The sequence below is a fragment of the Leucoraja erinacea genome, chromosome 29, assembly GCF_028641065.1.
Source record: "Leucoraja erinacea ecotype New England chromosome 29, Leri_hhj_1, whole genome shotgun sequence".
In the NCBI taxonomy this organism is placed as follows: domain Eukaryota; kingdom Metazoa; phylum Chordata; class Chondrichthyes; order Rajiformes; family Rajidae; genus Leucoraja; species Leucoraja erinaceus.
The window spans coordinates 27,022,479-27,037,504 of record NC_073405.1 but is presented as its reverse complement, the minus strand read 5'-3'; the positions used below and the strand labels follow the sequence as shown (position 1 = coordinate 27,037,504).

Sequence of the window (15,026 nt, the reverse complement as noted above, 5' to 3'; positions counted from 1 at the left end):
GCCGCTGCGTAGAAGCACTGGAGGATCCTCGGAGACACTCTGAATTTCCTCAATTGCCTGAGGTGGTAAAGGCGCTGCCTTGCCTTACTCACGAGTGCTGAGTAGAGTGGATAAGGGAGAACCAGTGGATGTGTTATATCTGGACTTTCAGAAGGCTTTCGACAAGGTCCCACATAAGAGATTAGTATACAAATTTAAAGCACACGGTATTGGGGGTTCAGTATTGATGTGGATAGAGAACTGGCTGGCAAACAGGAAGCAAAGAGTAGGAATAAACGAGTCCTTTTCAGAATGGCAGGCAGTGACTAGTGGGGTACCACAAGGCTCAGTGCTGGGACCCCAGCTATTTACAATATATATTAATAATTTGGACGAGGGAATTGAATGCAACATCTCCAAGTTTGCGGATGACACTAAGCTGGGGGGCAGTGTTAGCTGTGAGGTGGATGCTAGGAGGCTGCAAGGTGACTTGGATAAGGTGGGTGAGTGGGCAAATGCATGGCAGATGCAGTGAGGTTATCCACTTTGGTGGCAAAAACAGGAAAGCTGACTATTATCTAAATGGTGGCCGATTAGGAAAAGGGGAGATGCAACGAGACCTGTGTGTCATGGTACACCAGTCATTGAAAGTAGGCATGCAGGTGCAGCAGGCAGTAAAGAAAGCAAATGGTATGTTGGCATTCATAGCAAAAGGATTTGAGTATAGGAGCAGGGAGGTTCTGCTGCAGTTGTACAGAGTCTTGGTGAGACCACACCTGGAGTATTGCGTACAGTTTTGGTCTCCAAGTCTGAGGAAGGACATTATTGCCATAGAGGGAGTGCAGAGAAGGTTCACCAGACTGATTCCTGGGATATCAGGACTTTCTTATGAAGAAAGACTGGATAGACTCGGATTGTACTCTCTAGAATTTAGGAGATTGAGAGGGGATCTTATAGAAACTTACAAAATTGTTAAGGGATTGGACAGGCTAGATGCAGGAAGATTGTTCCCGATGTTGGGGAAGTCCAGGACAAGGGGTCATAGCTTAAGGATAGAGGGGAAATCCTTTAGAACCAAGATGAAAAAAACATTTTTCATGCAGAGAGTGGTGAATCTCTGGAACTCTCTGCCACAGAAGGTAGTTGAGGCCAGTTCATTGGCTATATTTAAGAGGGAGTTAGATGTGGCCCTTGTGGCTAGAGGGATTATGGGGTATGGAGAGAAGGCAGGTACGGGATACTGAGTTGGATGATCAGCCATGATCATAGTGAATGGCGGTGCAAGCTCGAAGGGCCGAATGGCCTACTCCTGCACCTATTTTCTATGTTTCTATCTCTGGAGAACATGAATAGGTGACCTTTCGGGTTGGGGTCCTTCTTTAGAACAAATAACCTCCACATCACAAAATCTGGAGGACTGCTATTTATTTGTTTGTATTTTATTTATTTCTGTTGTTTATTATGCTTTTACAGGGCACTTGTGCTGCTGCAAGTAAGAATTTCATTGTTCTGTATCGGGACATTGACAATAAAACAAACTTGCCTCTTGAGTCCAAACCAAAATGTCAGCTATGCGCCAAAAATCCGCCTACAAGCCTGTGCGTCTTTGGAGTGTGTGAAGAAACCGGATATCCCGGAGAAAACCCACGCAGGTCACGGGGAGAGCATGCAAACTCCATACCGACAGCACCCGTAGTCAGGATCGAACCCGGGTCTCTGGCGCTGTGAGGCAGCAACTCTACCGCTGTGGCCACCGTGCCGCCCATGAGGATGGTTTGTTTCTCACGGGGAAATTGCTTCCTCGGTACTGTGAGAATGGAGACTTGCGGATATTTTAGTTTTTAATCTGTGAGTATCAACTTGTACGGATACTCAACAATTTCACATGGTTTTGGAGAAACTCAGCGGGTGCAGCAATCTATGGAGCGAGGGATATCAACGTTTGTACGAAACCATTGAACTCAACAACGTTCCATCTCCTTCACATTACTGCACCCGCTGAGACTGCTTTTTTGGACAATCCAGCATCTGCCGTTCCCTCTAGGCAACCATTCAATTTGGAGACTGCAGGACAATGCAGGCCGTTGCTAGGCAACTATTAATTGGAGAGATGCAGGAAGCAGAGGGGAATATGTAGGCACAGATCGCATGAAATGAGAATATCGAGAAAATCTGCATTTTCTTTTGATGCGCTAAGTTCTTTATTTCAATAATAAGATATTAGTGCCAGTTCAGGCTCCCATTGCAAATTTGGGGACACACAAGCACAAGTTGAAAGAAACCATCCACAGCACTGGAATTGAGTCCACCCTGCATCTTACACACACTTATGTAACTTGACAGATGCTGCTGTGATTAAGTGTCATGTTGACAAATGCACATTCTCCCCGGCAGACTTTCACTGCAAATCAACAAGATTTGTGTGGGTTTCTCGACACAGTTACAGCTGAGGGCTGTGCCAGGGACTTTTTTATCTCTGTCTCGATCAGTCTCCTGCGCTGTTCCATGGGGGGGGGGCGAAACACAGGAACGAGCAGGAAGGCTGGAGGTGCAGGAGACAGCTGGATTCTGGTACGTGGGAGGGGACGGGAAATACAGTGGGACACATAGGAAGAAAGACACATGGGGTGAATAGTCTTTTACCCAGAGTAGGTGAATAAGAACCACAGGAAATAGAGTCACAGAGTAACGCGGCATGGAAACAAGCCCTTCGTCCAACTTGTCCATGCCGACCATGCTGCCCCATCCACGCTAGTCCCACTTGCCCACGTTTGCCCCATATACCTCTAGTCTAAACCTTTCCTATCCATGTACATGTCCAAGGCTGAAGAAGGCTGCAGTGGAGTGGAGAGCAGGAAGGAAGTGATTTGCTCAGGGCCAGAGCTGTATTTCAACAGAGTGTTAGGGGTAACAGCGACCCTATGAACATTGGCTTCACCGTGACGGGGCTGTGAGAATAAAGCCATCTTCTTCATAATAGTTCTGTCATTTCCATTTGGAGGAAGGAGAAGGGTTTTAGCTCCAAATGAGCGAGGGTTAGTTGTGTGTGATGGAGGTGGCACATTGGTGCAGTTGCAGAGTTGCTGTCTGACAGCACCAGTGACCCGGCTCCGATCCTGACCACGGGTGCTGCCCCTACACAGTTTGCACATTCACCCTGCGACAGCGTTTATCCGGGTGCTCCGGTTTACTTCTACACTCCAAAGACGTACGGGTTTTTAGGTTCATTGGCTTTGGTAAAAATTGTAAATTGTAAACTAGTGCGTAGTATAGTGCTAGTGTGCGGGGATAATTGGTTGGCTAACGGGCCTGTTTCCACGCTGTATATCTGTCTAAAGCCTAAATGGCTTGTTCATAGTTGCAAGGAATAAGCAGGTTGACATAGTTTCCCAGTGGAGCAGCCAAGTTTCAAAGCTCTATTCTATGACAATGGCCCCAGGCTCATGCACACCACAGGAGTAGACCTTCATAGTCTGATTGAAGTTTAAACCCACGCAGTCATGGGGAGAACGTACAAACTCCACACCGACAGCACCCGTAGTCAGGATTGAACCAGCAACTACACCGCTGCGCCACCGTGCCACCTTTACTCCTGCACCTATTTTCTATGTTTCTAAGCATCACCCTTTGTTTTTCTCCAGAGATGCTGCCTGACCTGCTGAGTTACTCCAGCACTTTGTGTCTATCCTAGCCATAGATCTCTCGTTCTAAAGTGATCCAATAGTCGGCAATATCGTCTCACCGCTGACGTTGCGGGCCGGTATACGAAGCAATACAAAATACAATATAACTTTATTTATCTCAGGAGGGAAATTAATCTGCCGACAGTCATAAAAACACAAAATACATGAAACATGAAATTAAAGTGACGAGCGGAAAGGATTGGGGTGGGAGGTGGGGGGGGAGTCGGTCTACCCCACGACAGAAAGGGGGAGCAGTTGCATATAGTTTGATAGCCACAGGGAAGAAGGATCCCCTGTTCTATGCTGCATCTTGGTGGAACCAGTCTGTTGCTGAAGGTGCTTCTCAGGTTGACCAGTGTGTCATGGAGGGGGTGAGCTGTATTGTCCAAGATGCTCTGCGATTTGAGGAGCATCCTCCCCTCCAAGACCACGTCCCATGAAACAAACTCCACCCCCAGGATGGAGCCAGCCTTCCTGATGGAGTTTGTTAATCCTATTGGCATCCGTGGCCTGCGCTCTGCTGCGCCAGCACACGGCAGCAAAGAAGATGCCCCCTGAATGGCCAAAGTGGACCGTTCCAGTACTGTTGGACCGCTCTTGGAGGCCGTGACCTCTGTTGGTCCAGCTAGACGGATAATCCAGAAAGGCTCTGAAGCCAAGGGTGCCAGAAGATGAGTGGCGGACCTGTGGCTCTGTTTCTCTCTCCACATGTGCTGCCTGGTTTGCCAAGTACTTGGGGCAGCAGGGTGGTGCAGAGTTGGCATTGCTGCGTTAGACCCAGGTTACAACTTGACCATGGGTGTTGTCTCTACATAGTTTGTAGTGTTAGTGTGCACGGATCGTTGGTCGGTACGGAATCGGTGGGCCGAAGGGCCTGTTTCCGCACGGTTATCTCTAAACTAAAATAAACTACATTCCATTATTTATGTTTTTATTTAAATTGTCCTGTAAATTTGGAAAATGGGAGAGAGTGTCCTTCCTGATGGTAGGAGTGTGTGGGTGTGTGTGTGAGGCCAGGACAGTGTGGGTCTCTGATGATATTGGCTGCCTTTCTGAGGCAGTGTCCCCTGGAGATCCCTGCGATGGTCGGGAGGTCAGTACTTGTGAACGACCTCACAAGTTGGGTTTAGTGGAAGCAATCAGCGTTGCTTTCACTGATTACATGCTTGGCATTACTAATCTTAATTTTTCATTTCCAGAGTTAAGCAGAAGGCATTTCCACTTCTCCTCTGCGACTATTGTACCAGGAGTGGGATTAACATCTTTGCCTCGCGATTGAGGTCCGTTTTCAGAGCCTGACATTTTCTGGAAAGGATCCAAAGACATTTTGTGGAAATTTCCAGTTCCTCACGATTAGTCTGGCCTTTATCACATGGAAGCTTGTGGGAATTTGCTGAGAACAAATCGATTAAGTCTCCAATATTACTGCAAATTAACACGTGCTTAGAGTCGTAGAGTCTTATGGTGTGCAAACTGGCTCTTCGACGCACCTTGCCACACCATCCCATCTATACTGGTCCCACATGGCTGCATTGGGCCCATATCCTTCTAAAACTATGCATGTACCTGTCTAAAGGGCCTGTCCCACTTGGCCATCATTTGCGCCTCATTTACGCATCATATGTAAAATAGGTCGACGCGTCGTGATGCGCAATGTCGCGCTCAAATCACGCGTCAGCAAAGCTGTCTGGTGCGCGTGACGTCATTAGAATACCCTGTGGTGCACGGCAGGACGTTGACGCAAGGACGTATTCATGCGTCACAGCGCGATACACGTGAGTCGTCGGGACGCTAGCATGCGACGCCAATGCGTCAGAGTGCGTACGCGATAAATCACGCAGGTGGCGCGTGAGGATTTCCTGGAGCGCCGTGCAATACCGCGCGCCACAGCATACGATTCCACGCCCCACCATGCGCAACGTATGCGCAGCGCATGCATCATGATACGTCAACCTAATTTACATATAACGCGTAAATGAGGCAAAATGACGGCCAAGTGGGACAGGCCCTTAAATGTTTCTTAAACATTGCAATAGTACCTGTACCTACTTCACTGATTGCTAAGTGTCACAAAGTGCCTTGAAAGTTGCTGTATAAGTCCAGGTTTTTCTTCCATGGAAAGCCTGTGCAGATACAAAATTAGATTTTTTTTTAATTGTTAGTTGTAAAATACTAATTTCTTTCTCAAATTCCTTTCAGTACTTGCATGAGAATGGGGTGGTTCATCGAGACCTCAAACCAGAGAATTTACTGTATGCAGACCTTTCATCAGCAGCTCCACTGAAAATAGGTAAGCCTTAGTTTAACCTAATTTAAGGTACACTTTGCTTCTGAAGTTCAGGTGAACCAGTTGTTATTTCACAATGTGGGCGGCACAGTGGCACAGCTGGATGGGCCACTGCCTCACAGCGCCAGAGACCCGGGGTTTTCATCCTGTGTGGAGTTTGCACATTTCCCACCGTTGACCATGTGGGCTCCCTCCAGGTGCTCCAGCTTCCTCCCACATCCTAAAGACGTGCGGGTGTGTGGGCTAACTGACCCTCTGTAAATTTACTCTCTAATGTGTAGGGAGTGGATAACATGGAACTAAGTGTGAACAGGTGATTAATGGTTCGCAAAGACTCCGTGGGCCGAAGGGCCTGTTTCCCTAATATTGTCAATATTGTTGGACGGCAAAGAGGACATTTTAAATCACAAATTTTCTGGAGGTTCGGTGATCTGAAATGTAGTTCTGTTTCTCCCCCCGTAGATACTGGCTGACTGGAAGTATTTTTTAGTCTAATTTAGTTCAGAGATACAGAGCAGAAACAGGCCTTTCATTCCACTGTGTCTACCAGCGATCCCCGCACACTAGCAGTATCCTACACCCTAGGGACAATTTACCATTTTACTCAGCAAATTATCCTCCAACCCTGTACATCTTTGGAGTTTGGGAAGAAACCAGCACCCAGAGAAAACCCACGAGATTGCGGGGAGAACGTACAAACTCGGTACAGACAGCCCCCGTAGTCAGGATCGAACCCAGGTCTCTGGCGGTGTTAGGGAGCAGCTCTACTGCTGCATCACTGTGCCAGCCGTCTCCTGCACCCTTTCCAGTTTAATGTTATCCTTCCTATAGCTGGGCGACCAGATCTGCCCTCAGCAGCACCTGGTATTCCCAGACGATCTACCACCCAAGTGCTAACCAGTCCTTTTGCCCCATTGGTATTTAATACAATTTTAAGTTCTTACTGTCAGTTAGGGTTGCCTACTTTTTCACTCCCAAATAAGGGACAAGGGGTCAAAATAAGGGACAAATTCCCAACGGCAGTTCGTTGACTGACTGGGCTGTGGCTGGGTGAATGATGAGTTGGCCCGCGTGCTGGACTGAACACTAAGCCCAGACAGAGGGCCAGCTGAGGGGTTTTAGTCCGGGCCGCATGACGTCGCACGCAAAGTCCGACACCCCCCAACGCCGGTAAGCGAAGGTCCGACGGTCGGATAACTGGCCGGGCCGACCGACCGACAGGGCCACGGGCGAGACGCTGCTACTGCATCCCATGGGCTGCACTACGTCAGGGCAGGTGAGGCGGGGCTGGACACGGCGCACCGATCCGACAGTCCCCTCGACCCGAGTAGCAACAGTCAAATACGGGATAAGGGGCGGTCCCGTATGGGACAAACCAATTTAGCCCAATATACGGGATGTCCCGGCTAATACGGCACAGTTGGCAACACTACTACCAGTAATAGTCAGCTCACAAACAGGAGAGAGCTCCCAATCCAAGGGCAAAAGGATGAAGCAAAATACCAGCTCTGTTACATTAATGTAACCTCATATCGAAGCCAGGCTGACTGGCTTTGTTCTACAGTGGCTGAATATCTTCTCCGATTGAATCAGTAGGGAAATCCTGCCTCACGTTTTTAGATGTTTTAATGCAACTCTGTGAATTTCTGTGGCTATAAATCATTATAGAAGTCAAGAAAATGCCTGACAATGGGAAATTTGTTTCCCAAAAGAAAACTCTCATAATGTAAGTCAGCTACTCTGTCACATCATTGAAGGTTTTCTTTAAAAAAAACACCCAGTTCACTTCAGTTTAGTTCAGAGACACAGCATGAAACAGGCCCTTCAAACCACCGAGTCCATGCCGAACATCGATTGCCAGTTCACATTAGTTCTATGTTACCCCACTTTCTAATCCACTTTCTCCACACAAGGGGTGATTTTTACAGGGGCCAATTAACCTACAAGCCCGAAGATCAACACAAATAGCAGGAGTAACTCAACGAGACAGGCAGCATCTCTGGAGAGGTGGAATGGGTGACGGTCCGGGTGGAGACCCTTCTTCAACCCCCGCTGAGTTACTCCAGCCGTTTGTGTCTATCTTCGGTTTAAACCAGATCTGCAGTTCCTTCCTACACAACCTACAACCCCGCACGTCTTTGAGATGTGGGAGGAAAATGGGGCACCCAAAGGCAACGCTGGCGGTCACAGGGAGAACGTGCAAACTCCACACAGAAAGAGATTGGGCATCATGGTCAGCATGGACGCATTGGGCCGAAGGGCCTGTTTCTATGCTGTATGACTACTATATAAAAATTTAAATGGATCTAATTGAAAACATTGAAGCATTGACAAATCATTGAAGATATTAAAATAAATGAAGATGAATTATACTTATCCAAGCTAACATTTTCCACAGTGTCAGCTGCCCTGCTAGCCCTGGAGTAAGGCTGAGAGCAGATGCTAAATGCCCTTGGATCTCTTGATCCTCAATGGTGGGCACTTTCTTCCTTTCTGATTTACAGCTTGCCATTTACTTGTCATGGGTCGAGAGTGTGTAATTATCATATATGACCGGCAACAGAACAATGCAATTCTCACTTGCGGAGGCTGAAGGAGCCCATAAACACAACAATGCAAAGATAAATATATGATAATCAATAATATGGTAAATTAATGTGTAGACAGAAATGCTGGAGAAACTCAGCGGGAGCAGCAGCATCTATGGAGCGAAGGAAATAGGCAACGTTTCGGGCCGAAACGTTGCCTATTTCCTTCGCTCCATAGATGCTGCTGCTCCCGCTGAGTTTCTCCAGCATTTTTGTCTACCTTTGATTTTCCCGCATCAGCAGTTCCTTCTTAAACAAATTAATATAAGTAACCATACAAGTGCTAAAACTGAAGTCTGCAGTGCTAACCAAAGACATGTCAGTGGTAGAGAAGTTATTGGAAACAAGTAACTTCTGTATTCCCTCCACTCCCATCCCCCTACCCACCACATCTGTCTCCCACCCGAGCCATCCCACCAATTCCACTGTTCACAACCTTGTATCCCTCTTGTTATCTCACCTTTCCCAGCCAACAATGGCCCATTATGGGCTCCATCCTTCTTTCAGTTCAGTTTAGTTTATTGTCACGTGTACCGAGGTCCAATGGAAAGCTTTTCTCGAGGCCATCTGTTGGCGGTCCTGATTTGTCCTGGCCTATCCTCACTTCACGTTTTTGTTTCCCCCGACCTCTACTTTTAATCTGGAGAAGTGTTCTGACCCAAAACGCCACATTCTCTTTCTCCAGAGATTCTGGTCAGACCTGCTGAGTTACTCCAGTTTTTTGTGTCTATCTTATACGAAACAAACCTGAGGAGAGGATTAACCAATGCTAGGAGTGACTGCTTAACCAAAGTATTTAGTGGCATTGTTTGGGGAGTGATCCTGTATGGAGTGTTTAAAGAGGAGTTAAAGTGTACTGTTGAGGACAGTGCGGTTGATGAAGTCCGTGTGGACTTCAGTAGGGTCTTCACAAGATCCCACATGGAAGACTAGTCCAATAAGTTGAAACCCATGGAATCCAGGACCTAAGTTTAGTTTAGTTTAGCGATACACCGTGGAAACTGTTCCTTTGGCCCACTATGTCCACGCTGACCAACGATCCCCGCACACTAACACTATCCAACACTCACTAGGGACAGTTTACACTTTTACAAATGCCAATTAACTGCCAAACCTGCACGTCTTTAGAGCATGGGAGGAAACTGGAGCACCCAGAGAAAACCCAGGCAGATCAAGTGGAGGGAATACAGAAGTACAAACTCCGTACAGACAGCACCCGTGGTCAGGATTGAACCTGGGTCTATGGCGCTGTGAGAAAGCAACTCTACTGCTGCGCCACCGTGCCACATCTAGGAAGAATTATTATCACCTAAAGGGTGGTTGATCTGCATTGTCTGAGGATACAGTGAGACAGAGTCCCTCACTACATTTAACATTGTATAGTCTAGCTCTACAAGCACTTCAAACACATACAGTCTAAGTGCAGACACATGAATCAGTGCAGATGGGTACTCAATGGTGAGCACGGACAGGGTGGGCCAAAGGTCCTGCTTCTGTGATGAATGGATTCCTTGACTCCACTTGCTTCAGTTTAATTCATCTTTCTTTTTATTTTTAGCTGACTTTGGTCTATCCAAAATTGTGAACGAACAGGTTACCATGAAGACAGTATGTGGCACTCCGGGCTACTGCGGTGAGTGGAATAAGAGTATTTTCAATATCAAACAAAACTCATGACATTTGGATGCAAAGATACTCAAGGAGCTTAACCAGAGAATCCTTCTGCTCCCAAAGGGATAAATTGTCTTCCAATCTAGTCCGTGTTCGGCACGGACTAGAAGGGTCGAGATGGCCTGTTTCCGTGCTGTAATTGTTATATGGTTATATGGTTATTGAAGCCCTGTTTATTAGGACAGAAGGAAGTAAGGAATTCACAGTTCTCCCAGTGACCACGTGGGTTTCCTCCGGGTGCTACGGTTTATTCTCACTTCCTGAAGCCATGCGGGTTTGTAGGTTAATTGGCTTCTGTAGATTGTCTGTAGTGTGTGGGGAGTGGATGAGAAAGTGGGATACCATAGAACTAGTGTGAACGGGTTGGAATGGAGTCGGTGGACCTATTCCCATGCTGCATCTCTCTAAACTAAACAATTCATCAAAGATTTCACTGAGCTTCATATTGATTAGTCGGTGTGTCAAGCGTTATGGGAAGAAGAGATCAGCCATGATAGAACGGTGGAGTAAACTTGATGGGCCGAATGGCCTACTTGTGCTCCATGACCTGAACTTTTTTTTTCTGCACCTTAAAAGGGCTGAATGCCGAGGTTGGATATATCATAAGATCTTAAGGATTCCAGCTGTGGTTCCAGTCCTCCCAGTTCAGACTTCTAGCTCATAAGATCTTAAGACAGGAGCAGAATTAAGCCATTCATTCCATCTAGTCTGCTCCGCCATTTGATCATGGGTGATTTATTTTTCCCTCTCAACCCCTTTCTCCCCCATTCTCCCCGTATCCTTTGATATTCTTACTAATCAAGCACTCTTATCAATCTCCGCTTTAAAAATACAGCCGTCTGTGGCAATGAATTTCACAGATTCACCACCTTACGGCTAAAGAAATTCTTCTTCATCTCCATTCTAAAAGTATGTCCCCTTATCCCCTTATACCGAGGCTGTGCCCTCTGGTTCTGGACTCTCCCACCGCTGGAAACATCCTCATCCACGCTATCCAGGCCTTTTATTTTTCGGAGTTGATGTGTATCGTACTCGGCACATTGAGGGAAGTGTGACACAAGCACATATGGAAGTTGTGTTAAACAGCTTGTTTTTATCTGTGAGAAGTGTCGGATTTGCTGCCTTCTTTCTAATCTTTTTCCTGTCACAGTTTAACAGTCATTGTAACAGGGAAAGGATTATAACCCAGATGGAACCAGGCAGTCCAGAGCAAAGATAATCCATGATTTACAAGAATGATCCCAGCAATGAGTAGGTTAACCCAGTGGTTCTCAACCTTTTTTAGCTCATGGCCCCCTCTTTAAATTTTTCTGTGCCCCCCCCCCCCTTCCCCGACATTATTAGCGGAAAAAACGTGGCCCCCTTCATTGAACCTAAATCCCCAAATTTCTCTGTGGCCCCCGTTGAGATTTGCCATGGGCCACATGGCCCCAGGTTGGGAATCACTGGGTTAACCTATGATGAGTGTTTGTCGGCACTAGGCCTGTACTCGCTGGAGTTCAGTAGAATGAGGGGGGGCCTCATTGAAACATACAGAATAATGAAAGGCTTGGATAGAGTGGATGTGGAGAGGATGTTTCCACTAGTGGGAGAGTCTAGGACTAAATGTTATAGCCTCAGAATTAAAGGATTCTTTTAGGAAGGAGATGAGGAGGAATTTCTTTAGTCAGAGGGAGGTGAATCTGTGGAATTCTTTGCCACAGAAGGCTGTGGAGGCCAAGTGTGGGTATTTTTAAGGCAGAGATAGATAGATTTTGATTAATACGGGTGTCAGAGGTTATGAGGATAAGGCAGGAGAATGGGATTAGGAGGGAGAGATAGATCAGCCATGATTGAATGGTGGATTAGACTTGAGGGGCCGAATGGCCTAATTCTACTGCTATCACTTATGACATGAGTTTTTACAGTGTCTCTCGCTCTCTCCCCTTGCATTCATCTCAGGTTCCAAAGTGAGCAGGTGGGGATACATTTATTCTGTGCTGTTCATTTCAGAAAAATGTTACATGCATAATTAAGGCTCTCTTTTGAGTTTTATTTTAAGTTCAGTTCAGGCTTTTTTTAATATCTTTTGCAAGAATAGGATATTTTTGCTGAATTAAAATAAGATTTAAGCTACACATTAGAATTCAATCACTATAAAGCACAGCTATATCCCTCAGCAGAGCCACAATATGTTCTCTCTCATTCTTAGTATCTCCCTATAAACAGTGATAGACCAGTTCAAGGTGTGTGTCATTGATTTCCTCAACAAAGTTTACATGAATTGGCCCATCGGCCCACCTTGCCTATGCTCAAAATGATGCCAAGATCTTCTGCCTGCACCTGGTGCCTATCCCTCCATTCCCTGCGTGTTCATATGCCGATCTAAAAGCCTCTTAAACACTACTACCAAATCTGCCTCCAACAGCGCCCCTGGCAGTGTGTTCCTGCCACACACCACTCTGAGTGTAAAACAACTTACTCCGCACATCTCCTTGGAAAACGTTTTTTTTTTAAATAATATTTTTATTAGAAGCATGTACATATCATAATCAAAACACATTTAGTATATCAATGACATATTGTTAATAGATGGGATTCCAGCTATCAGAGTAATAGGGATCCTCATTCATCAATTATATATTATCTCTGCTTCTATTTGTTTATTTTTTTATATAGATAGTGACAAAGAAGAGAAAAAACCACGATAAAAAAGAATAGAATAAATGATCAATAATACAACTTTGGAGATAGGTCCGTAGATTATAAAACACATCTATTCATCTAATCGTGGGTTCATGCTTTAGTCAGACTTCCGTGCTGAACCAATTTACCCTTTCAAAAAGTCAATAAATGGAGACCATATTCTAGCAAATAATTCTTGTTTGTCAATTAAGACAAGTCTAGTTCTTTCCAAATGTAAGGTTGTGGGGGTTGTTGGACTTGTCCAAAATTTTTATATTAATTTTTTCCCAGTTAATATACAGGTGCACAACCTTTTAACCGAAAGCCTTGGGACCAGACACTTTTCGTAATTCGGAATTTGTCGGCCTTCGGAATGGAAATTTTTTAGCGTAGATTTTAATGGCTGGCTCAGTGGTAGAGTGCTCGGCTCATATCCGCAAGGTCGCGAGTTTGCGCCTTGATCCCGGCAGTTCCTCGGTCGCGAGTTTGAGTCTTCAATGTAGTTTTTTCTTGCAGAATAAATGTCTGTATGAAATGCAGTGTGTTGAATGAATTCCTGAATTTGTAAATGTGACCACAGCATTGAATCACCTCTCGCACTCATGTCACCCTAGCGGGGCTACATGCCCTTAGGCGACATTTTCACACTCTTATATCCATGTGCAGCAGAGGCGATGTGCGTTTGGCGCCAAACGTGAGCTTTGGTGAGCTTTGGTGTGCAGACGACATCCTGGAAAAAATGTCCGGTTTCTTCCAGGTAGGCGATATATCCTCCCGGGCAATATACCCTCCACTTCTTTTATGAAGGGGATTTAGTTCCCCTTTCTTCCAGGACCGACCGGAGGTTCCGCTGTCACCTCTGCGGGCCACCCTCGGTGAACGCTCACTCAACCATGTCTTGGGATTCCTACTCTCCCACGCAATATACCCTCACCTCCTCTTTTATGAATGGGGATTTAGTTCCCCTTTCTTCGAGGACCGACCGGAGGTTCCGCTGTCACCTCTGCGGGCCGCCCTCGGTGAACGTCCTGTCTCCCTGTCCCTGGGATAGCAGGGGGCGATCAAACAGCACAATACCCCCCTCCCCCTCCAACTCCAGAGGAATCCGCTCCCCGATGGGCCGCTACGGCGACAAGTGGCAGTTCGCCCACAGCCCGAGCTGCGCGACCCCAAGAACAAGACGTACCTTGCACACCATCAGCTTCTGCCCCTACGGGGAGCGTGTTCCTGTGGAGTTGGAGCGGGGCTGGGCTGGAGTTGCAGATCTGGTATCTCCGTGCTTGCAGTGGGCCTGGGGGTCGGTGTCCCGATGAGGGGGCACAGCTCGGGCTGTGGGCGAACTGCCACTTGTCGCCGTAGCGGCCCATCGGGGAGCAGCTTCTGGTGGGCCTGATGTCTCCGGCCAGTTTGCAGTTTTCCTCTGGAGTTGGAACGGGGCTGGGCTGCTGCTAGCTGTGGGTCTCTGGGATCTCCGTGCTTGCAGTGGGCCTGGGGGTCGATGTCCCGTTGGTCCTGACGTCTCCGGTGACTGGCATTGTATGCTGGCATTGCCAACGTGAAGACAGTACAAAGCCCCCGCGCCGGTGCAATGGGCGGGGAGCTGGAGAGGGGAGGGAAGGGGTCAAACACATGGCCGGGAAGCAGAGGGGTGTAGGTGGGGTGAAACTGAAGGGAGCGACAATCTGCTGCTGCCTGCCCGCTGACTTTAAAAAGTTCCCACGCAAGACTCACGATACACTGTGTATCATGAGTCTACCGTGGGAACTTTTTAACTCAGCGGGCAGACAGCAGCATATTGTCAATTATTAACCCTCCCGCGCAATATACCCTCACCTTCTCTTTTATGAATGGGGATTTAGTTCCCATTTCTTCGAGGACCGACCGGAGTTTCCGCTGTCACCTCTGCGAGCCGCCCTCGGTGAACGTTTTCAAGGACCTTTCTTCAAGAACTGAAAAAATGTCCGTTATTCGGAGGTTTTCGTTATTTGGATCTTCGGATAAAACGTTGTGCACCTATACTATAATCAAGGAAGTTTCTTTGGCTTGTTGTAAATTTTAGGCTTTGTTCTGAAATTCCTAATATTATTTGTTTTGAGTCGGGATCCAATTGGGTATTAACAACTTCAGAAAGTATTCTAAAAATATCCGCCCAGA

The 15,026-nt window shown here is 46.8% G+C and overlaps 1 protein-coding gene across 1 annotated transcript in view; it reads left to right on the top strand.

The window, feature by feature from the left end:
* LOC129711359 (calcium/calmodulin-dependent protein kinase type IV-like) overlaps nucleotides 1-15,026 on the top strand; it is a 142,173-nt gene that overhangs the window by 102,356 nt on the left and 24,791 nt on the right. The window contains exons 6-7 of the mRNA XM_055658966.1: nucleotides 5,862-5,952; nucleotides 10,096-10,170. Of these exons, the coding sequence (XP_055514941.1) occupies nucleotides 5,862-5,952; nucleotides 10,096-10,170 (166 nt within the window). The remainder of the gene's footprint in view (nucleotides 1-5,861; nucleotides 5,953-10,095; nucleotides 10,171-15,026) is intronic.